The sequence below is a fragment of the Accipiter gentilis genome, chromosome 15 (assembly GCF_929443795.1).
Source record: "Accipiter gentilis chromosome 15, bAccGen1.1, whole genome shotgun sequence".
NCBI lineage: Eukaryota > Metazoa > Chordata > Aves > Accipitriformes > Accipitridae > Astur > Astur gentilis.
In genome coordinates this window covers 654,335-678,631 of record NC_064894.1, presented here as the reverse complement: position 1 = coordinate 678,631, position 24,297 = coordinate 654,335, and the positions used below count along the sequence as shown (strand labels likewise).

Genomic DNA, 24,297 nt, shown 5'->3' with positions numbered 1-24,297 from the left:
TAAGGAACATCTTTCGTGTTCTTTTTTTTTTGGAGCTGATCTGGCTTTATCTGCGTGAAAAGACATCACAAGTTTATAGAAACTGTTATCCCAAATCTTTAAAAGTAACAGGTTCAAAAGCGCTAACCAAAACCAAATTCAAGTTGAAAATAAGCATAAATAGGTTATGATTATGAAGATTAACAGTACATGTATTATTAATCTTCTTGCCCACAGAATAGGAATGGGGACAGAATCATACATCTTTGTTGCAAAAGTTTCATATAGATAGAGAAAAAATTACATCAGAGCTTCTCAGATTTCAGGGCATTTGAAAAATAATTAAACTACTTGTAAGATTTATAGTCCCATGTACATCAATTCTTCCATGAGTGGTACATGTAGAAGGTTACTAAAGTCTTGAGTTGTGGCACATGAAGACCCCTGTTTCAGAAGCCTGGTGTTAAAGTATAGTGCAGTGCTTTGAAATCTTAGGAGTAAAAGCTGAGAAGTTGGTAATGAGTTAATCTTATCTTCTTTATAAAACGTATTGCATCCTGCTTTCAGGTGGGTGCATGTACTTAAGTAAATTACACTTCATGTTGCTTGAAAGTAATGAATGCTAATGACAGATAATGGTGTCTTGTTTCCAATTAGCACTGCCAAGAGAGCCTGAGGTTTCTAGAGCTCATGATCACCATATTTTCCAGGAACAGTCTGAGAACTTTAAAATTATATAAACAAGTTTTATTTATGCTGAATGCATTTGCTGATTGTTTCCTTCCACAGCTGGGCATAACACGAACAAGCTACATCTCTCTGTCGTTCAATAATTTAAAAAAAGACCATATGTAAGTAAAGCCCTATTCTATCACCCATTTTTTATAAACATCATTCATTGTTCACTTTGCTAAAAAACAGAGGAAAATGTTTACAAATAAATGCATGTAATAGATCATAGTTAGTATTCAGAAAAGTTTAAAATAGAGCAGACTAGTGGATAAGCAGTCTGGCTCACAAAATAGGAGTTTAAATCAGGTATTTCATACTAAGAAATAAGTTTTCTTCACTTAGCTGTTTAAAACACTTTCTAATATGAGTTGGCAAGGAATTTGAAATACCATTTGGGCTCAAATCTATGAAAAAATGTGTATTACTCAGGGAAATAAAGTTGGAGAACTTAGATCACAGTCATGTATTGTGCTATGAATTATGTGTTTTCAGAAATGTGTTAAGTATTATGCTCACAAACATCAAATACGCAGTATATAACAGATCCCTTTCTACAGTTGCAATACAGTTTGTTTCTTATTTTAAAGGTTTGTGTATTAACTTTCTATTCTGTTTGGAATGTATTTCAGTTTGGAATGTTCACTATGCAGGATTTTTATCTCACATCCTTATTGTCTGTATGATTGTGTGTTTTTTCGCTAATAAAAACATACAACAACAATAATGTAGCAATAAATATTTACCTGCTCTTGCAAGTCTTGCGTTTTGCTGGATGTTATATTGATGGGAAGAGCTCAAGGCCCTACTCAGTGACTCCTGAAAGCGGGACTGCTGCCGATAACTTATTGGCCTTTGGACTGGGTCCCAAATGCGCTCCTTTTAAAGCTGACCACCGGATGCAGCCACTTGGTTTTGTAAAATGTATCAGGAAGAAATATTAGCATCTTACCTGCTGACAGAAGATCAAAGTTCTGGGGTTTCTTCTGTAACTCCACTCACTAGTGCAACACCCTCCTCTGCCCAGAAAAGCAGGCAGTATGCCAAAACGCTGCTGCTTAAATTGTACTACATGAGGTTTTTCATACAGCTGCCTGCCAGATCTGGGTGGTATGTCATCTGTCTGCTCTGAACATTTCAAGTAATTTCTTAGGTCTCAACCATGAGCCCTGTAGATATGACAAGATACATGATTTAACCCTGATGCTGCCAGTGCTCTCGTTCACCTTACCTAATCCTGTACTTTTATTTAACTGGCTACTACAATCAATCATTGCACAACTGTACAGACTGCTTAGCATGTTCAACAAATAAAAGATGTATTTTTCCTGTTTGTTTCTTGCACCACATCAATAGGAGGGTGTATATATTTAGATAATTAATTTTCAAGGAACTGGATGGCTCCCATTATCCTGGGAGGTAATGCTCTGCAGCGATTATGTCCTACAGAGCTGGGTTGGCATTGGGAAAAATCTTTAGAAATATTAACTTCATTTTCATTCATGTCACTTGTATTGTCCACTATCTGCAAGTGGCTTAGCAAATTAATTTCATCTGCCTGAGATATTGACGTCAGTGTACTATCCACTCACATGAATGACTTTTGGTTAAATTACTGAATTAATGCACAACGATTATAGTTGCATTTTCAGTTCAAAAAAACTGCACAGGTATTTGTAGCTGAAAATTGACTGAGAGCTGTGCTGGCCAACCAGGGGATGACATGTCCCAAATCAAAACAGCTTGGCTGTCAGTTACCAGATACATGCAATCAGTGCTCTCGAGTGAGATTGAGCACATGAATGATTCTCAGAAATTATTCCAAGAATAGTTATGGATAGCTATTAAGTTTGAGAAATTAAAAATCTGATTACAGGCAGTTTGTAAACAAAGAAGTCAAAATTAGTTTAAGAAAAATATTGTTACAGATTGCTTGGATATCTCTATTGCATTTGTGAAATATTTTTACTTACACTTCACTGTCAGCTAAGCTTCTCTTTCAACTGTAAACCAATATTTTTAAAATGATAATCCAATATGGAAAATTGCCTGAGCAATAGTGTTATAAATAATGCAATATTGAGCTGATTCCCTGCTTCTGTTTATTTTACAAGAGTTTATCATCTCACACAGTGTCCAAAGAAAAAGAAGCTAAAGTGGCAACAACAAAAAATTAACAACAGGGAAAGTGTTACCTATTCTGTTTGGTTCACTGCAGAAGGAAGAAATACATTATAGTAGAATTCATGGAGTTTGTAAGTTCTTCTGGGCAGAGACTGATTCTTGTTATGTCTACCTGGTACCTGATAGCAGCAGTAGTCTGGTCTTGAATTTGGTACCGGGTACCAAAAACACAGTGCAAACTGTAAATAATAATAGCAGTCAAGCAAAAGTGTAATTCCATTTCCATGTCATTATGTCTTGGAGGTCAAAATTTTATGGGCATCCTCTCTAGGTAATAGCTGGAGATTGCTGATTATCAGTACGTAACTATGATCTGAAATATTTTGATTACGTGTTAATATGACCATACATAATTTTTGTTAATTAGCAGAAAGCAGTGAAAAACTGGGTTTGAGAGTCTAAGTCTGATTTTCCACTCCTTGACCCTCGCTACTTTCACTATGCATATTATTGATCACTGTATAAAACTTTCCATGGGTGTCCAACAACTGCATAAGGAAGGCAGCTGTGGAGAATCAGGTTTCTCTCTACAAGCAGTGGAAAGATACTTTCTTCTTCAGGAGCAAAGCTGAAAACCTGTCAGTGTTTTTGGTAAAGATAAGTAGTTTGACCGTTCTGCACAATACCATACAGTCACCTTTGGGGAAAACAAACTATGCTGAGTTTGATACCGCATAAATGTTTGGAATTACGGATAACTGAGATTAACACCTCTTTTGGCAGTTTAACAATAGTGAATAACAAAGTGGATGGTCTTTTTTCAGACCTTATTTTTGCAAATAGAATTTCTGTCAGTGTTTGTCACATCTCCTAGGTTTACATATTTGGGACCAAATTTGTTTTATGCTCAGTAGATAAGAAATGCGATGTGCTGTATAATAGCTGGTTTTGTCACTGATACATTTTCCTTCATATTTTTTTTAAATTCTCACTATCCCTGAAACTAGCTGGTCTATGCTATCATGTAAAAGTGTTAAAATACATTTCATTTCCTGTGCTCTGTTTTTGTTTTGAGTTGGTTACCTATGATAATAGTGACATGGCTATCTGAATCTGTTACAGTGTGCCTGAATATTATGACTACGGTCACGGAACAAGTGAAGAGGCTTATGACAGCTACGGTAAGGTCTATTCTATCTTCAGCAAAAGTGTGAAATCAAAAGAAAAAAATCTGTCACTGACAACTCAGAAATTACTTCCACATACTTTTCTTCCTTTCTTTCCCTGCTTTTACAAAGACCACACAAAATGGATTTGTGTAACTTTAGGGTGAGGTTTGACTTATTGAACTAGGACCAGAAAATTGGAGAGATCAATTTTGATCAAAATTACAAAGCCAATTGATCACAGTCACAGATCTCTTTAACAGCAGCACTGAAGTTTCTGATTAGCGCCGAATATATTTCACAGTGCTAAGTTTTGGTCTACTTGATGTGCCAACACTACCATGCGTCTGGTACTGTCGTATACATCCCTTCAACCAGGCAGCTTTGTGAGGCCTTGAAATCTAGACTTAATCAGAGTGGAAGGAGAGGGGTCTGTACCACCATGGGAACCCCCACGGCACCAAGATAAAGGAGTGTCTCGTGCCGCCGAGGACATGAGGCTGTACTCTTCGTACCTCCCCACCAAGTCTGTGTCTGAGCTGGAAGAGTTCCACTTCACGGGAACCGAGGGCACGAGAGGGAAAAGAAAGTGTTGCTCCAGTGCGTACAGCCCGTTCTCTAGGTCTCTGATAGTAGTGATGTGTTTTGATAACTAATTAGAATCTAGTCCATCTTTTCCTATCAATGCTTTTTCAGTACGTTGTACCATCAGATGGCACAACGAATCTTACACTGACATTTTCACTGAAATAACAGAGCAAAGCTGACTATCGTCAGCTTAAAGACTGACCCTAGTATATTCAGCAGAGATCTCACGCTTGATTTACTACTACTACTAAAGTATCGTAAGTTTACGTGGTGACTTCCAAAGCATTGTGAAAATGAGAGCTGCTGGAAATGATGCTGCAACTAAAAGTTACAGTAAGGGGTTATATAAGGATTGCTCCTTGAAAGAAATAATTTTATTCATACAGCTGTGAAGCAAACGTCTCTGTAATGAAAAGTTGTGATTGCCTTTGTACAGATATCACGAGACATTACCGAGACGGTGTCAAAAATTATTGTATTGCATAATCAGAAATAACTTAATTTTTTGTATAATCAGTACCCACAATACATTTGGATAATACAGTCTGCAGTCAAGCACATTTTCAGTGCTAAATAAGTAATAATAATAACAACTTCTCCATATGAATGTGCGTGGTTTGGTTACCCATTGTTTTGTTTCCTTTTTGTACATACTTTTTTAATACCTGCAGTGAAAGACCTTTCCTGCCCTCGACAGATCCCGTCTCCACCTCTCCTCCCAAGTGCATTGCTCAGGTTTTGGGCAATGCAGAAAAGCACAGCCTGAGCTCAGCAGTAAGAATTACCCACTGTTTAACTTTTAACTAGACTCCCCCACGCTGAATCTCCTTGTGTTTGGGCAAGACATTTAAAGTAATGTCACTCTTCCTCCAATCCCTCATTTGTAGAACTAGAAGAATATTACTTGTCTTTCCAGCAGGGGAATTAGCTAAGGCTTTACAAAATATTCGAAGAGTGGGATCGTGACTAAATTTATGCTCTGCGTGAAGCTACTTTTTTTTTTCTTTTTTTTTTTCCATTTAGCAATTAAAACAAACGTAAAATGCCTAGGTTTGCTTTACTAGACTTGTCTTAAAATACATGATTGATAACCCTGGATTTGCTTTTTTGCTTAGACTATTTTCTGAGCTGGCCTTTGAGTACAAAGGTTTGGAATACTTTACCAGTAACCTGGAATAAACTTAAAAATGGAATAATATTCTGAATTGCAATTTTTCTACTGTCTGAAATCGGACACATTTATATGTGAGTGTTTGTGCTCCTGTTGGTTCACTTACTTTAGCAGATTAGTAAATTTGCTAGTACTGTGCTCTGGAAACTTGTCTGTGAACTTGCTTCATCCCAAAGTCACCGCCCTTTATCTGAGGAGGTAGTCTGAGTATACGGAGCTATAGAATATACACTTAATATACACTTAACTTTCTCGCTTTCTGAATTCTTGGTACATATACTGGTGTTCTCTCTGTATCTGACGTTTTCAGTGCCTCCCACCCAGCCAATAAGCAGTCTGGTGCCACCCCTTCTCATCCTCATGTAACTTTTACCTTAGTTCTCTGTTCCCACAGAACTGTTCCCAGTTCTCTACTTCTTTTTCAGGATGTTTTGCAATTCATTGTGAGTCTTCTGAATACATCCCACTGTGTAAAATCAGTTGTCCCTTCATTTTTCACCATCATGCAGAAATCAGCACAGTCTTTCTTTCACCCCAGCTCAGTTTCACACCTTGTTTTACCTTCCACGACAAGGCTATATTCCTCCTTTACAATTCTTTTTGGTGCACTTCTGTAATTCAGAATTCCCCCAAACTCTAAATAAGACCACACACATGGTACATGAACATAGAACTGGTATCTTGTTGTTGTCTCCTAGACTTTTCTGTAACAACTTATCTTTTTACCCTTATCCCTTCCAATAACAGTATCTGAATTATCAAAAATGGACTAGCGTGGCATTTATTTTCCCCTGTGCATCCTCTTGCTTCCATCTTATCTTTAGGGAGTACAGTTCTCAATCCCAAGAAGGTTTTCTTTTATTCTTCTTCATGAAGTAGATTCGACCAAATAACAATGCTACTTCATACTTGCAGTCTTTTTTAAAGTATAATATAGAGCTCTTTGTAGTTTGTTAAGTGTTATACAGCACCATAGTACTTCTATATGAGCTGCCTGTTATGACTTCTCTTTCTATCTGGGCTCCTGAGAAGTGGCAGGTGGTTTTTGTCTCATGGATTCTTCTATGCTCCTTTCAAAGTAGCTTGTGGAGAAGTCTGATTGGGGCCACTGTTTCCTCCCTCAGAAGTTCTTAAGATTTATGCATTTGTGGATTGTTCACGGTAGGGTTGCAAAAATCACGGGGATGTTTCAGAGCAGAGCCCACCTGAACACCCTGTCATTCTCAGGAAGTTCATCTCTCTTGATTAGATGGAAGCACTAAATAAGAAAGGGCCTAAGTCACTTACCTGCAGCTGGGCAAGATGAGTTCTTGCACACTATTCACCACTGTAAAATCCACAAAACTCGGGTTAACTGCCTTGGCTCCTTGTTCACTTTCTGATGTGAAGGTTCCTGAGAATTCGATCCCCTTCAAATCCAACCAAGGAGCTTCCCAAGACAACAGCAAAGTCAGCTGAGAGGGATATATGTAAAATCCCACTATTTCCCATGACTTAGGGATGTTCCATGAATGAAAATTCAGAGCACAGAACCCTCACATGCAGTTAGACACTTAACCTCTATTGTGATGTGATATACTTGCCACCCAGTCTCTCAGAAGGATCAAAGTAGAGACACTTCGAAGCATTCCCTGCAGCAGCCTCTGGGCACCTTAGTAGAGCAATACTCTACTAAGTAATTAGGAGATTCCTACAAATTTTTTATAGGATCAGGATTATGCAACTACTGCTAGAGAATTTTGCAGATCGCTGTTCTGGGCCGAGGAACATGAATTTGGGACATATGCCTGAAAATCTTCTTGTGGGCAGAGCCCTTATAAGCTTCCTCATGTGAGTGATAAAGAAATATCTTTAGCAGGCACTTTAAAATGAAAAGGCCAGTGCCTTAAAGCACTGTACAATTTTCAATAATGTAAAGCATCCTCACCTCTAACCATGCTCAGTAAACATTTACGCTACTTATGTCACTGAAGGTCTTGATTCCTGCAGATATGAATTTAAATCTAGGAGTCTAAATGAAGGCAGCAGTGTCATTTTAACTCGATGCTGCTGCTTATGTTTTAAAACAGAAGGCATGAAATTGGATGAATTTATGAACAAAAGTTGATATTCATTGCTCTCATTATACTTTAATAATTTTGTGATTTCCCTTCTGGCACTGTTGTCATCTGAGGTGAAAACATGAATTTAATGACTTGTCTTATAAATCGATTAGGATAAAATGTACAACTAAAAATTTGGTAACTAAGAACCTTTCCTATCCATATGTAATGTCATGCCCAAGTCCAAAAAGCACCTTCACTCGACGGGACCGCTGTAAAGGAAAAGCCCTTTGTAAGCCATTCACGTTCTCATTTCTTTCTCCTTTTCCCTGTTTTTTAGAGGAACCAGCATTCTCGATACAAGTGTTGCGCCGTGTTAGGCCACTTCAGAATGATAACAGAGATCACACGACTTGCTAGCAAGGCACGTCCAATACCTTATTAGCTATAGTAATTATATGTGACCTGCCTCACAGTTGTTTCATCGGAACCCTTGTTCTGCCTTGCGCTGGTCAGAGCACTGAAGGTTTTATTTATCAGATACCCTTTCTGCCGTAGTTCTCCCTCAGCCTGGGGACTCTAGGAGATGGGCTCTGCCAGTTTCTGCGGCAGGAGGTTGAAGAGGCTCCTGCCTCTGCTGCCCAAGGTTGAAACTGCCACAGCGAGGGTGGAGGAAAGCGAGGCCAGTACGCTTGGACTTCTGCTGCTACCACCAAAAAAGCAGAAGCCTTAGGTGGAGGGTGAAAGGAGAGGGTTGGCGTCTATAACCTCCCAAACCACCGCAATGAAACTAGAATAACACCATCTGCCAAAGGCCTTAGGCAAGAGTTGGGGAGGCTACTCTGTACCTTGTCACTTACACAAAGAGGGAAGACCTAAGGGAGCTCCTCTCGCATTCCTGCTGCTATTCGGGAAAAGCTTGCAAGGCTGTTTACTTCATCTGCTGCCGTTGTGGCGAGGAGACATTATTTAAATGTGTTCTATCATCGACACCAAAAATTTTGAGATGTGCACGTTTTCTCTAATTACCACATTTTGTCATGCATATTCTACGCCAGTTTAGCATTAAGTGCTCACTTGTAAACAACTGGTAGTTGGTTTTAGAATAATTCCATCTTTAATTAAAATTGGAGAGTGTAACTGTTTGGTATAATTCCTGTTAATGTAAGACGTCATTTAAGTTGTAAAATGCTGCCATAATGATTTAACTGACTATTTCACAAATAATTCCCTGCCAATCACTCAATATGAGAGCTTTGCAGTTGTGATGACAATTAGTTTACTAAGTAATGCTCCACACAGACAGCACCTTATAAACAAATTCTTTATAGGGCTGACAACTAAAAATGTACAGCAATGTTCCACTACTTTTTTCTTATCTTGTTTGTTTTTTACTTTTGGGTTTGTCCTGAAGAGCGTATTATCTAGTAATTTTTTTTTAGAATAACAATGACAGTTTCTGCTGAACAAGTAGAAGTAAAAATAAATAATATAATGATGAAATTTGGAGAGGAAAGAGTATATGGAGGGCTCAAACTTCAGGAATTCTGATAAATAGGTTGATTGTAGAGATGTTACCTTAGGAGACATAAATTCTCATGCTTCGTTACGAGACAAGCATTCTCATTTCATGGAGAAACTCAAGTAACTACCATCCTAGTGTGAAATAAACCCTCTATTGTTTCATCTATGGCACTGCTGAAGCCATGCTGCAACGTATACAGAAAAATATTTGTAGATTTTGAAAATTTATATATAATTCCAGGCACAGTCTGGAATCACTGCACATTTCATGGCGCATTACCATGAAGTAATAGAAAATTAATTTTTACTGAAAATCAGAGAAAAATAAAACTCCCTCCACACCGTCGCGTTCACACTCACCTCACAGCAACACTGATAATAGTCTGTCTCCTCGCTGTGCTGCAGTTTCCAAAACTCGTTCCCTGTGTGCTCTGATGCTGCTCCTTTCCTGCCCGAGGCAGGTGTTCACTGCACAAGTGGCTGAAGCCTTGTAAGAAACGATTTTCGCCAGCAGTCATTACTGCCTCTCTTGCTGACGTTACTTAACCCGCAGGGAGAGCTGGCAGAGCAGAGTGCCCGAGCACTCCCCATCTGCTCCAGGCCAAGGCAGCTGGAGGATTTCGGTGGTTCTCCACTACCAGTTTAAGCCAGGGCAGCTCACAATACGAGAGCAGATTAGGAGTACCCCTGCAGTCTCAGTTGTGAGCCCTCCTGAAGAGAAGGTACTGTCAAGCGTAGGGGCAGTAGGTTTTTAAAATGGTTACAGCCAAGTTCAGAAAATGGACTCTTAAACCACAAGGTTTTCCTAGCATCTCTAGTTTTTGAGCCGTATATATATTGCATACGTGGTAGGTTTAGTAAAATAATTGGTATTTAGCACGGTAAAAGTAAGCATAGTGGTTTTGAGCCTGTGTTTTGAAAACATTTTTTGTCTTCTGACAAGATTCCACTTTTCAAATAAGAAAGGTACCATTTGTGATTTGGAAGATGGCCACTTCAGCTATTCTTCTCACAAAATTATAAAATGCATAGCTAACAAGTCAGAAAATCCTGTGTATGTTGCAGGCTTTGTCGAAAAGCAAAACGAGAGCAGAAGAGTGAAAAAAATAAGCAGATGCTATCCTAAAAAAAAAAAAAAAAAAAAAAAGACAAAAACCTGTTCTTGAATTTTTGTCTAAAATAATATATACTTGTCCAATTGTGACACAAGAAAAAGGCAACTGTCTTTTCTGTGTGGATTTATGGGGTGAAATCCCGGCTTTGTCAATGTTAGTTGAACATTAGTCATTAGCTTGTGTAGGGCAAAGTTTCCAACTATTGCTTAGTACTTTGTCTCCACCCATTTCTCATGGAGGGAGAAGTTTGGAGGCTTACTAGAAAGACAGCACAAATGGAATTACCAAAAGAAAATCATTCTAATTTTCAGTGTTCTCATTTTAAAGTGAAATGTCTGGTTTCTATTGGGTCTTCTGCTCAGCACATCTACAGCACTCTTCTCTTACTGCTCAGGCAATTAATTACATCACAGAATACCCCAGGGAGGGAGGTATTCCTGTCTCATTCTACCAGTGAGGAAGCCATACCACAAAATATTAAACAATTATCCAAGGTCACTGAGCAAACAAGGAGTAGAGCTAGTAACCGCAATTCCTGAATTCCACTTATGCTCTGTCTCTAGCGCGGTGTGCTCTCTCCAAATGTATGCAGTGTAATGACCTTGCAAAGAAGGTAGAGATTTTTTTCCTCATAGGAAAGAAAACTATTTTATTCTGAATTAAAAGCAGCTTCTATGTTTCTAATAGCACTGAAAGCTAAATGGCAAATTAAATTAAACCATTATCTTAATTGCTGTTACATACATCTTAACTATCTAAACAGAATAGCTCTTTTTATCTCTTCCTGGCCACCTGTCCCAAAATAATTGACCAGAGATGAATAAAATTGTGCCCCAAAACTGTGGGCAATATTCAGATGTTGGAAGAAGAAGTGATCGGGTCTTTATTATACAGGGAATAAGGAATGAATAGAAATGTAAAATTTAAAATTATTAGGAAATAACATATTCATATGCAAATCACATGCTGTTAATATGTATTTTTTTATTTTAAAGTATCTGTTAATATGTGATATGATGTGCCTTTTAATTACTTGTATTGTTGTCCTCTTTGCATTTGTGAGTTTTATTCAATGCTGGAAAATTCCATGACAAGGTTGCAGTAATGCTGACTGAAGGGTAGGAAAAAAAAGTGCTCTGAATATGTGCTTTTCTTGAGTCTTGTACTAGAAGACATTTAAGCATGCGATGATAGCCACTGCTTGGGGTAGAATTTGGGGGTAGATAGACCACTATGAATTTTTCTGTGCTTTCAGTACTACATAGTAAGTAAGGAACAACAATAGTAAGACAGGAACAACTCCGTATGTATCTCTCTCTGTTATAAATGATACCGTTTAGTGACCCACATTCAAAGGAATTTCACGGGTTTCATAGTATCTTCAGTGAAAATACTATGACCTTTTGTTCATTCTGACTTTCTAGTAAGAAAAAAAATCTAACTTAAATTCTGTATTTAAACACTAGATCAAAGCTACTGAGTCTGCTAGCAATTGATCAAACACTAATCTTTAAAGATAGTCTCAGCTAATACATCAGTAACGTCTGTAGTAGATACTGGAAGTATTTATATAGCTCAACAAACAGAGCAACTAAGCGTCAATTTGAGTTGTAAAAAGCAGTGCAAAAATACTAACATATAATTTCAATCAATCTTAAACTACGGGTGCTGATTGCCTGTGATAAAAACAATTAATCTGTGTCCTAAAGGTGAGCTTCAAATATCAATTCACAGGGAGCATACAGCAAATTGAAAGAAGGACCCAGTATAATTAAAAGGGCTGTGCCCGTGACTTCATACGTCTTACCAAAGTAGCCACCAAAAACTTTGCTGCCACACTTGTTACCGCACCCAAAGCGACCCTCATGCCCGAGCACACTCAGATTCCTCAGCTACAAACTCTCTTGTGTTTCCATCATGCTGCCATAACTTACACTGTTAGTTTCGGAAAGTGAAGCGTACAGGATTGCTTCTTAGCTAAGAATGGCAAGTTGGCAACAGCACCAAATTCCCGGGAAAACCGGGCCTTGGCCCTCATTGACGAAGCTGCGCTGTGGATCTCCTGTCTCTGACAGCAGCGGGGAGAGTCAGAAGTGACAAGGAGAAGGGGCGAGCGGAGCCCCCCAGAGCAGAGGGGCGGGATGGCAGGCTGGATGGAGCGGGGGGGTCGGACCCCACAGGCTTTCCTTGGGCGGGAGGCAGGAGAAGGAAGAGGGACCGGCGTTAAAACGTGATGTCCGCCCTTGCACACCACTTCAGCTCTTGGGCACGCTGATCGGCAGCCCCGCTAGCAGTTCTCCCAATTACCCTTCCCTCTTCAAGGCTACAGCTCTTACCTGCTCTTCACTGGAAATCCCTCTCAGTCTCCACTTCATTAACATGCCACTTTATTAAGATAAAATATGTCCAGGCTTTCTTTCCTTTCCACTTTGGCGCAGTCTCTGAGAAAGACCAGACTCCGCTGTTCTCACGTGTTCTGAAGCACAACGAAGCTCGGCCTGGGAATCAAAAAGGCTGAAGGGTCTTTTGACCCTACTGCTACCCAACAAGCCACCCCAATCTCTGTGTGACGACTGAGGTAGTCTACATGGCTTCAGTCCTTCAAGACTAGTCCTGAAGATAGATAGAGCTTTCCATTCTCAGGAACACCCCTTGATGCTGAAGGAAAAAAGGTTGCCTTGGAGTACTGGAACGGAGATATGAAAAAGCACCTTTGCACATCGAGGAACCTTTAATTACCGGCATTCAGATATATTGTTCTTCACTAAAAATCCCTGTAGGAAAAAACACTAATACTCTGATTTCTTTTTTGGTGCGGCTGCATCTTGCAATTTATTGGCATCATGTGGTTCAGAGACTCCTTATAGCGTTGCTCCATATCCGTCTTGCTCTCTCCACAATAAATATATAATCCTTTACTGCTGTACAAGTGGTAGAGGTCACTGTTTTTCCAGTTGAAGGCTGTAATCCCCAAACTTTAATCTATGTTTTGGCTATGGATCCACCTTTTAATGCGTAGGGTCTGTCTTGCAATATCAACAAGAGCTGTAAGCTGTCAGCTGTCCTCTCATATTTTGATGATGGTATTACCAAATAGATATAACTAACTTGTGACCATCATCCTTCCTTGTTAAAGTTTGAAATCAAGCAAACAGGTCCACCGTATTACTGGGAAAAAAAGAGCATAAGAGACTTGTACCACAAATTACATTTCTGTTCTTGTTCTGTATCAGAAGCTGGTACAGCCACAGCAGCAATTTACTTTAAGAACACTGTTAGTCAAGGAAAAACATCTTCTTCCAATGGGTAATATAAAGTCATTTTTTACTGTATGAGTACTGCCAGAACGACTGTATGCTTCACCTTTATATGGAGATGTTTCAGTCCGGGGTGGGGGGGGCTCGAAGGCAACAAGAAATTGGTTTGTGTTGTCCATTTAGTGAGTATTTTTACTACTTTAGTCGTTTTCATTTATATAAATAAAGTCTCTCCTTTTTTATCTAAATCTTACTTCTCCCCGAGGCCTCTCTGCAAATGCAGTGACACTTCAGCAAAGGGTAATTGAAGCTGCAGCACGTTTACAGCAAAATGCCATTTTTAAAGGGTGTAATGAAACATACTGCGGAGGCAGGTTTTTTAAATTCACTATATGGAAACTGATTCCCTGTAGGTATGAGAGACCTGAGGATTTAGGACTGTATCATACCAGCTGCCACTTCTTCAACCCTCTAGGCAATAGATTTCCACAGTAAACTTTGGTTTCATGTGACCATAAAACCCCTGATATTCAACAAGAGAACATCCTGAGCAGCTCCAAGAAAAAAAAAATTAATGGATCGCACCAAAAAAAATCACAACAGGAATGTTTCTTGTTCCATAGCAAGATCAGCTGCTACCAAATCTTCTCCAGAGATGTCCAGTCCTAATGTGTCCTAGCCTGAGCCTCACTTCAGCTCTGCAGATGATATTCCCCCTTCCCAACCTTCCCTCACCACACCCCAAGGCAAAAAAGATAATGAAATGTAGTTGCAGAGAAGACATCTTGCAGAGAAGAAATAGCTTTCAGAATTTTAACAGGCTTTTTATGTTTTATATTTTCATTTTTCTATTTTCATAGAGCATTATCTTTTGACAAAAGCAATCTTTGATACCTATTTTAAACGTTCACTGTTTTAGTCCAGAATCAGCTAATTATTTTCTTACTGGCCACAAAAGTCAGCAGTGATTAGCGAAAACAAGATACTGGCAATAAAACCATACCTATTAAAAAACAACAGGCTCATTAACTAAAATGCTTCAGTTCAGTCAAACTTTTTTTCTGTTACCTCTGCTCACTCCTGGAGTCTTTGGAATATAGGTTATTTTTTGTGGTTGTAGATCTGTAGCAACGTTAGATACTCCAATTATTCAGGTAAAAAAATGACAGGTATTCTGATTTTCTAAGGGGGCTATTGTGTTGTTTTCCTACTAAATGCAAGTGTGTATATGATGAATTTCATTTATTCATGGAGAATTTTTAAAGTCTTAAAAGTCTTTAAATGTTATTTAAAAAAAATTGAAAACACGTATCAGCAACTTTTTAACTTCAAAGGTGAATGGCCAGAGGGAATCAACAATGGTTTTTTTTCCTTTTTAAAATGAAGTATGGACAATAAGGAGGTCGGTAGATATATAATACTTCATTTGCACTAGAAGACTAGCCAGTACATTACTAATGGTTGACTATCTTAAAACAAAACTGGAAAGAAATCTGCATCACAGAAGTTTAAACACTTTGACAGCTCTGATGTGATTGGAGAGGCAAATTCACTCCTTGGTTTTGGGAAATATAATTGATTTCAGTGAAGGAGTATCTGAGATGAGGAATTTAGTAGGCCAGTAACACCTGTAGCCAGAGGAACAGATGAAAGTCATCAGAAGATGAGAGGAAGGAAATAAGCATCCTCTCCAACCTGCATTTGGGCCCATTCACCATTCAACATGATGCCAACATGCGATAATATTCTGTGTGCCTACACTGCTGGTCAGGCTGTGGGCCTGGATCTGCTCTGTGATCTAATGGCCCAACTGACCATTCACATTCAAAATTCACTTCAATAAATAATCTGACCCCAAGCAATCCCTGTGTAGTATAAATCATGCACTGCCCTGTGATAATCTGGGGGGGAGAAAATTGATGCTTCATCACTGGCAGTATCTCCAGTCACCAGTGTTTCCCTTGGTGACTGCCAGAGTAAAGCATTTGCTGGAGTTTATATTATTCCATAAGCTGTCAGGTTTTGGTTACTGCTTCTCAACTAAAACATGGTGTCTGACCCTGACAAGTCAGGGTGTTTCAAAGTCAGTGTGGTTTATTTTGCATTAAAAGAGGGCTTTAAACTAAAATTGCTGGGACAGGTGAACCTCAATCCATCCACTCCTTCCAGCGTGATGCCAGTGCCAGTAATAGATGCTGAGAGCCTGGAGAGGGATCACAGGTCAGCAGCAGAGCACCAGAAGAGCAGCACAAAAGAGTTCCAGCCACTCCAGCCAGTAAGGCAGCTTCATCGGGGGCCCCGCTTAAATGCCTCTATGCAAATGCACATACATGGCGAATAAGCAAGAGGAGTTAGAGACGTGTACACCTGCAGGGCTATGATCCTACTGGCCTCACGGAGATATGGTGGGACGGCTCCTATGACTGGAGTGTTGGAAAGGAAGGATACAGGCTCTTTAGGAAGGACAGGCTGGGGAGATGAGGAGGGGTGTCACCCTCTGTTCAATGACCAGCTGAAGTGCAAGGACAGGTTGCCTGGGAGGAATACAGAGAAATTATCCAAGCAGCCAGGGGTGAGGCTAGGAAAGCAAAAGCCCTGGTGATAGAATTAAATCTGGCCAGGGACATCAAGGGCAACAAGAAAAGCTTCTATAGTTACGTCGGTGATAAAAGGAAGACTAGGGAAAATGTGGGCCCTCTCCAGAAGGAAATGGCAGACCTGGTTACCTGGAATATGGAGAAGGCTGAGGTACTCAATGACTTTTTTGTCTCAATCTTCACCAGCAAGTGCTCCAGCCATACCGCCCAAGATGCAGAAGGCAAAGGCAGGGACTGGGAGAATGAAGAACTTCCCACCATAGGAGGGGATCAGGTTTGAGACCATCTAAGCAACCTGAAGGTGTACAAGTCCGTGGAACCTGATGAGCTGCATCCGCAGGTCCTGAGGGAACTGGCAGATGAAATGGCTAAGCCATTATCCATCATATCTGAGAAGTCATGGCAGTCCAGGGATGTTCCCATTGACTGGAAAAGGTGAAGCCTAACGCCCACTTTTAAAAAGGGAAAATAGGAAGACCTGGCGAACTACAGGCCAGTCTTACATCTGTGCCCAGCAAGATCATGGAGCGGATCCTCCTGGAAGCTGTGCTGAGGCACATGGAAGATAAGGAGGTGATTGGTGACAGCCAGCATGGCTTCACTAAGGGGCAAATTGTGCCTGACAAATTTGGTGGCCTTCTACGATGGGGTTACAGCGTTGGTGGATAAGGGAAGAGCCACAGGTGTCATCTACCTGGGCTTGTGCAAAGCATTTGGCACTGTCCCGCACAACATCCTTCTCTCTAAATTGGAGAGACATGGATTTGACAGATGGACCACTCAGTGGATAAGAAATTGGCTGGATGGTCTCACTCAAAGGGTTGTGGTCAATGGCTCCATGTCCAAGTGGAGAGCAGTGACAAGTGTCGTTTGTCAGGGGTCGGTATTGGGACCAGTGCTGTTTAACAACTTTGTCAGTGACATGAACAGTGGAATCGAGCGCACCCTCAGCAAGTTTGCCGATGACACCAAGCTGTGTGGTGTGGTTGACACGCTGGAGGGAAGGGTTGCCATCCAGAGGGCCCTTGATAGACTTGAAAGGCGGGTCCATGCGAACCTCATGAAGTTCAAAACCAAGTGCAAGGTCATGCACATGAACTGGGGCAATCCCAAGCACAAATACAGGCTGGGCAGAGAATCGTTTGAGAGCAGCTCTGTGGATAAAGACTTGGAGGTGTTGGTTGATGAGAAGCTGGACATGACCCGGCAATGTGCATTTGCAGCCCAGAAAGCCAACCGTATCCTCGCCTACATAACAAGAAGCATGACCAGCAGGTCAAGGGAGGGCATTCTGCTCCGCTCTGGTGAGACCCCACCTGCAGTACTGTGTCCAGATCTGGGGTCCTCAGCACAGGAGAGACATCGACCTGTTGGGGCAGGTCCAGAGGAGGGCCATGAAGATGATCAGGGGTCTGGAGCACCTCTCCTGTGCAGACAGGCTGAGAGAGTTGGGATTGTTCAGCCTGGAGAAGAGAAGGCTCCAGGGAGACCTTATAGCAGCCTGCCAGTACCTAAAGGGGGCCTACAAGAAGGCTGGAGAGGGACTTCTTACAAGAGCTGTAAGTGGAAGGTGTCCCTGCCCATGGCAGAGGGGTTGAACTAGATGATCTTTAAGGTCCCTTCCAACACAAACCATTCTGTGATTCTATGAAAAAATAGCCTATTTGCACTAATGCAGTCACTGACCATGTCTCAACTGAAAAGGTGTTTTGTGAATCTACCTCTTAACTGTAACCAAAGATGTGAGTGCTCTCTTAGTTTCAGTGCAAGATGAAACATTCATTTACCTTCAGTGTTGATTTGAACTAACCCATTTTGGTTTGCCCTGAAATGGAGGGCACACAAAGTGTAACCACCTTTCCGTTCATGATGTAACTTCTTCAACTACGAAGCTCCCCAACTATTCTGCAGAAGCTTCTCTATACCAAATATCAGTATCTTTGTACTTTTCCACCCATGCAACACTTAAAGAGAGTTTAATTTCCCTCCCATGGCCAGGAGACCTCATTCTCCTTTACCCAGGGAGGACTTCCTGACCTGCCAGAGAAAGAAATTGTGACTTCAGTTTCCCCTGTGGGTGGACAGTATGTGGTCCTATCCACGTTGGGTAAGATTTCAATTTAGCAAAGTTTCTGCTAATTGGATGGGGTTTTAAAATTATTTATTCACATACTTCCTGTGTCAGGGCTAAAAGTTGGTATGACTGACAGCGAAATACATTGTATTATAAAGGTTTTGGAAACAGTAAGCCAAATATGTAACATCAGCACACCATTCCGTTCATGTAGCTAATATGTCACCATATTGCTCAAAGATTCATTTGGAACTTGGACTCTAACACGTGCATATAAAAAGAAAAATCCAAACAATTTTTTCTGTGCTTGTACAATGCAACAATATCACTATTATTTATTTGGAATTCTATATTATTATCAATAGACACATTAATCAAGATGCAGAAGAGAAACAGAGACCTCTGTATGTATTAGTTTCATGGGGGAGTCTTGTGATTTTAAGTTCATCGTAGCCAAATGATATGAATGAACTATTTAAGGAGAAACTAGTGAAGATTGAACTTTAGTAAGTTATTTATAGCAATTGAGCCCAAAGCAGTCGAAGTATGGAGCCTTTACTGAACTCTTGTTCTGCTCTAGAAGGTACATTTATGAAATCTTTGCTTGAGAGGAAGATGTGCTGTCCCTCTAAAAACTTGCTTTAATAAAAGAAAATCTTTTACATGTATTAATGGAGATGAAGATTTTTTCAGTTCCTTTTTATATTTAAGGCTATCATTCCATTAATCAAGTAGCTGACTAAATTTAAGGTAGTTAGCCTTCATTGAAATGTATGAATAATACAGTTTTGATTTTGAATCTACTCATGTACTAGCCTACGTATTTTATTTTGCATAGAAAGGTCCATTCTCTTGTTTAGGTCATTCTGTTAAAAACTTGAACAAAATTCTTCAATGCTTTGAATGAATTGCAACCGATGCTACTTTCAAAAAGGTAGGAATCCGTCACTGCTTTCTGGCAGTGACCTGACACTTGAAAGCCCAGTCTGTCCTTCCAATAGTGAGAATGGAATACAAGAAAAAAAAAAAAAAAAAGAAAAATTAACTGAGGTTGGATTCACTCTACAGGTACATCAGGAATCAGATCAAACTGAAGAGTACCTCTGCTTGGCTCATTAGAAAATAAATGGGAAAGTTGCATGTAACATGAAAAACATAGTAAGAATATGTTCTTCTTGGTTATGAGCAATGAATATTTTTGCCCCTGCTCACCATAGCTAATATGTCCCGCATTGGCTCACAGCTTATCCCCTTACACCTGGGAGTTCAGCAAGTTTCACCTTTATATTCCGTATAGATGAATTTTATTGACCATGCTGAGTCAGGAGTACTCATTTTAATACTTGGTAGCTGAGTGGGGTAGCAAAAGTCTAAAACAAGATCTGAGCAAGGAAAATATGTTCTGAAATGTTGATTTCTTAAACAGGCACTTAAAAATTGTTGTATGGATCAGGGCATAAAAATTATGTACCTCTTAACAAATAGATACAACTGGATTTTTAAATTTATGGGTCAAAGACCTTAAATGTTTCAAATCTTCAGCAGTAATTCAAGACTGGATAGTTCAGCTTCTTACTGTGTTACCTATTTATAAATAAAATAAAATAGTCCCTTTTTAGATTTAGGAAGAAGGATCTATTTTAATATACCAATCAGTTAGTTTTGTTTTGATAGCAACAGCAAGTATACTGTTTCATCATCAATTTGAATCTTCCCTTCACTTTCCCACTGGCTTCAAGTCACCTTCCAATCTTTTAAACTCCTCTCTTTTCAATCTCTGTTTTTTATGGACCTTAGAAAGTGTTCTTTTTTTCCCTAGCATCAGAAGGCTTGACCCTTACTTTTATATTTTACAAACATTAATATTCTATGCATACCCGTAATACAAACATTCTGATCACCAATAAAATAAAACAGTATGGAGAATAGTTAACATTCACTACACTGATTTCTGAACACTTTCTGTATTTCATTACAAAGACATAGACAGGATATCATATAACTTTGGTGGGGTATGTAGAGATTTTGAAACTTCCTCATGAACATGTGTGTGTCAAATATATTCTGTGACTGTTGTAACAGGAGTAATGTTGCACCATGATGTGATGTAAGACAGATGAAATACTATGATTTCTGTGTTTCCATTTCACTCACTATGTTTATGAACAGTTAAAGTCAGTGGAAGACAAAACCAGAAATCCTTTGACAATCCACTAGCTGATTTAGGGAGAGTTCAAGTTTGGGGTTCAACCACTGGACCACAATTGTAGGTAGCTTCCCATTTGCTCCTTTGGAGAAGTACCTTCTCTTGGTGGGGGCAAGGGGGGGAAGATTTGTTGAAGCTTTGTAAAAACTGAACTAGCCTTAGAGTTTTTAACTTATTCTTCCCAAGCATATTTCATTCACGCAAATTTGAAAAAGTATTTTAAAGATAATGCAAAGTAAAAACTATTTGGCAAAAATCTTTTGCTTAATGTAGTAGCTTCATTTCTACAGATTATTTTTCTTCCATTATTTTCTTTCTTTTGGTCTCAAATGGAAGTAAAAAATCAAATGTTTTTCTACTATCTTTCATGATTTGACTCCTCATCTTATTAACATACCAACTGCATTAAATATTATTCACATTGGTGCTTTAGCATAAATGCTAGAAGCTCAAAACATCGAATAAATTCTCAGCTGACAGGCTAGTGCAGTGATTTTTTCCAGGGCTGACTGTACTGCCACCACAGTAGGTATTCATTCTCTGCTGAAAGTGAAGGAGTAAGGGTTTTTTTCATCCCGAGATAGACACGTTGCCTGTGTAGAGCGGTAGAAGGTTAGTTTTCCGTAAGTTTTTGTAGGAGGATAGAGAAATGGATCATAACACCATCCTCATTTTATTTTTCTAAAGCTTTCAGCCAAAACCCTTGAGAATTTTGACAGCCATTAGCAGTGGCATCACTTTGTTCTTTCAAATTTAGATATTTATGAAACATGTTTTTCTCTTCTGTTTTTAGCACAAGAAGAATGGGCCACAACCCGTTCCAGCCTAAAGGCACCACCTCCAAGGTCAGCCAGAGGGGGTTACAGGGAACACCCCTATGGTAGATATTGAAGGTCCTCCTCATCTGTGACCTCATCTCAAAGACAATTAATAGCCTGTGGTCTCCACATAAACAGCAACAAGACAAGTAATAGTCCATTTCTTTTCTATCCTAGGGATTACTGCTCATTATTATCCTATGTACTACTTGTATTTCCTATAACATTGGAGTGACATTGGCGTTAGTATTATTTTATAACACGGACTTAAAAAAAACAGAGACAAAAAACCTTTGGCAAGCATTGTCTATAAACCATTCAAAGATGATGTTCTGTTGGTTGTATTCATTGCTGTGTGTAATTTAAAAATTTAGCATGACACTGTTACAGATCTTGAGTCTCTCTACATACTAGCTAAGGCTGAGTTTTTGTTTAGGGTTGCTGAAAGACTGTAATATGGTTCTTTTTTTTCCTTTTTTTTATTTTGAACCAGACAATAATCAAGCTGTAGATAAGATGTTTTAACCTGTCTTTTTTAATATATGTTAGTTTAGATTAAGATGTTCGATATTAAGTTTGTAAATTTAATTTTAAATGCTGTTTTAATGGGGTTGAAAACAAGCAGCTACTGTATGTATGTAGCTAACTGAATTTGTTCAGTGTTTTAACCTGTATTTGTTTAAAAAAAATCACATAAAGTTCCATGTGTAAGCTTCTCTAAATAGGAAACCATAACTTTGTCAAATATGTTTGCCATAATTTGTCAATAAAGCTGAAACCTTTTGTAACAAACTAAATTTGGAATTACTTGTTTTCTAGCTTTAAATGCCTGCTTTATTTCTTTTTCAAGAGATGCCTAAAATGTTTTTTATATAAAAATTACAAAAATGAACCCAAGCCTGTTTTAAGATTTTTTGTGTAAGACTTTAAAAGTTGTATTAATAACTTCTGGTTGTTAAATAATTTAAAAGTTAACAAACTAAACTGTTACATGAACCATGGTTAGTATCCACTAATGTATAACATGTTAATGGAAAAAAATGCTTTAGAACAATAAATGGATTTTAAACTATCCTCTAAGCTTGATCTTGCTAAACACAAACTCTGATTGACTTGTTTGTATTAGCATGTCTCTCGTGAGAATGTAATGGAGTTTAAAGAGGTAAGATTACCACTTACCACTGTTAGACTGTCTAAATGCTAGTTCTCCGACCTTTGAGTTTCCCCGCACATTAAATATCCCATTCAACATGTAAGCATTGCATAGATTCACCTATTTGTTTTCACTCAGAAGAGTGCGTTGACTGCATTTTTCGTAGTATATAACAATTTGTCTTGATAAACAAATCATCAGTGTCACTGCCCAGTTGTTGGTACTCAACTTCAAAAACTTTATTTGTAATTTTCAGTGCTAAATATCACCGCCCTTGAAGGCAGTTTAGAGGGCTGATATTTCTTTTGAGACTATCAGACTTGATGGCTGATGATTATTAAGGAAATATGTCGCAGGACTCAAAGGATGACTAAACGTTAAACAGGTAACACTAATAGTAACTCTGTAATTTTGAGTATGCAACAGTAATGTTAAATATTCTCAGTTATTAAGTTACTGATAGTTAAAAAAGTAAACCTACCAAAAGATAACAAATAGGTATATAGGCTATTAAACCAGCTAATTAACATTAACTAGTGACAACAAAATTATTCTACAATATATAACCCTCAAGGTAATAAACAGAACTAAAATTAACAATAATAGTAATGCAACTCTTGCTAACAACAAATATATAACCTAAATTTTGATGAAAAAAAAAAGAAAAAAAGAACAGAAGACTTGATAGTAGGGATGCCAAAACTGTTAATCCTTTAAATACAGTCTTTTTGTTTACAGTGGCTTTTTGTCAATGTGATTGGTTTACTTTTTTGATGAGAATAAAGTACAGGCCTATTGCTGTTCAGTTTGTGAACAAAATCTTTTGCAGCTGGAGTTGCATGCTAACTCTTTTTGAATACTTTATGAAGCATATGTTTTGTCGTTTGAAGTGTTTAAGTGAATTTAGTAGGCTACATGATGGTTACATTGAGTTTATTCTGTCTCACTATTTCAGGGACTCACAGGCACTGGACAACTAAGCAGCAGATCTGCTGAGAAGTGGTCAGGTAAGCTCTGCCGCATCTCAGGGGTTTTTCTTCTTTCCTATTTTGTCTGTGCATTTGGCTTTACTAACACACAGAAGTGCATTCAGCTAGAGTTTTAAAATAAATAATTCTTTCCAGCAATGTTTCCCTGCATAGCAGCGTAGTGATTATGGTATAATGGCAGTCAAAACATTTGCTTGTATATGGTATGATGCCCTTCATTTAAATAAAAGAAGTCTTGTCATCTAGCCTTTTAGTGGTAAATATTAAGATGGTGTACTTTATAACTGCTCCTGCTAAAAACAAGAGCTGGTGTTTATTAAAAGCATGCCTACATTTTGGAAACAAACTAGTCACATGACATAGAAAAATACAATGCTGGCTTACCTTTGCTTCTCACAATATTTATCATTTCCTCCTATGTCAGAAGTATCTATAAAGAGACAAGAAGCTTCTTAATTATTCTTTTGCTTGCTAGGTTTTTCTTTTTTGTGCTTTAGAATGGCAGAGACATTAATGGTATTCCCATGCAATGGCATGGATCAAGGCATAACTTTCTATATTTCTCTGTTAAATGCATTTAAACATAAAGGTGTATCTTGGGTAACCTTCTTCATAGGTTATATCTCATAACATAGACTTCAGATTATATATGAGTTTTTTGATTGAAGACAAATGTCATTGCTGGAAACACAAAAAAAAAATCTGGTCAGATACAACTTTGTCCACTCACTCAGAAGTGTCAACCTAATCACAATACGAAAAGTA

General features: G+C 38.8%; 1 protein-coding gene across 2 annotated transcripts in view; it reads left to right on the top strand.

The window, feature by feature from the left end:
* KHDRBS2 (KH RNA binding domain containing, signal transduction associated 2) overlaps positions 1–22,280 on the top strand; it is a 353,375-nt gene extending 331,095 nt beyond the window's left edge. The window contains exons 8-9 of one of the 2 annotated variants that reach the window (XM_049818293.1): positions 3,955–4,013; positions 21,366–22,280. In XM_049818293.1, the coding sequence (XP_049674250.1) occupies positions 3,955–4,013; positions 21,366–21,463 (157 nt within the window). In that variant the 3' untranslated portion in view covers positions 21,464–22,280. The remainder of the gene's footprint in view (positions 1–3,954; positions 4,014–21,365) is intronic. The other variant, XM_049818294.1, reaches the window with a different exon arrangement.
* The last annotated feature ends 2,017 nt before the right edge of the window (positions 22,281–24,297 follow it).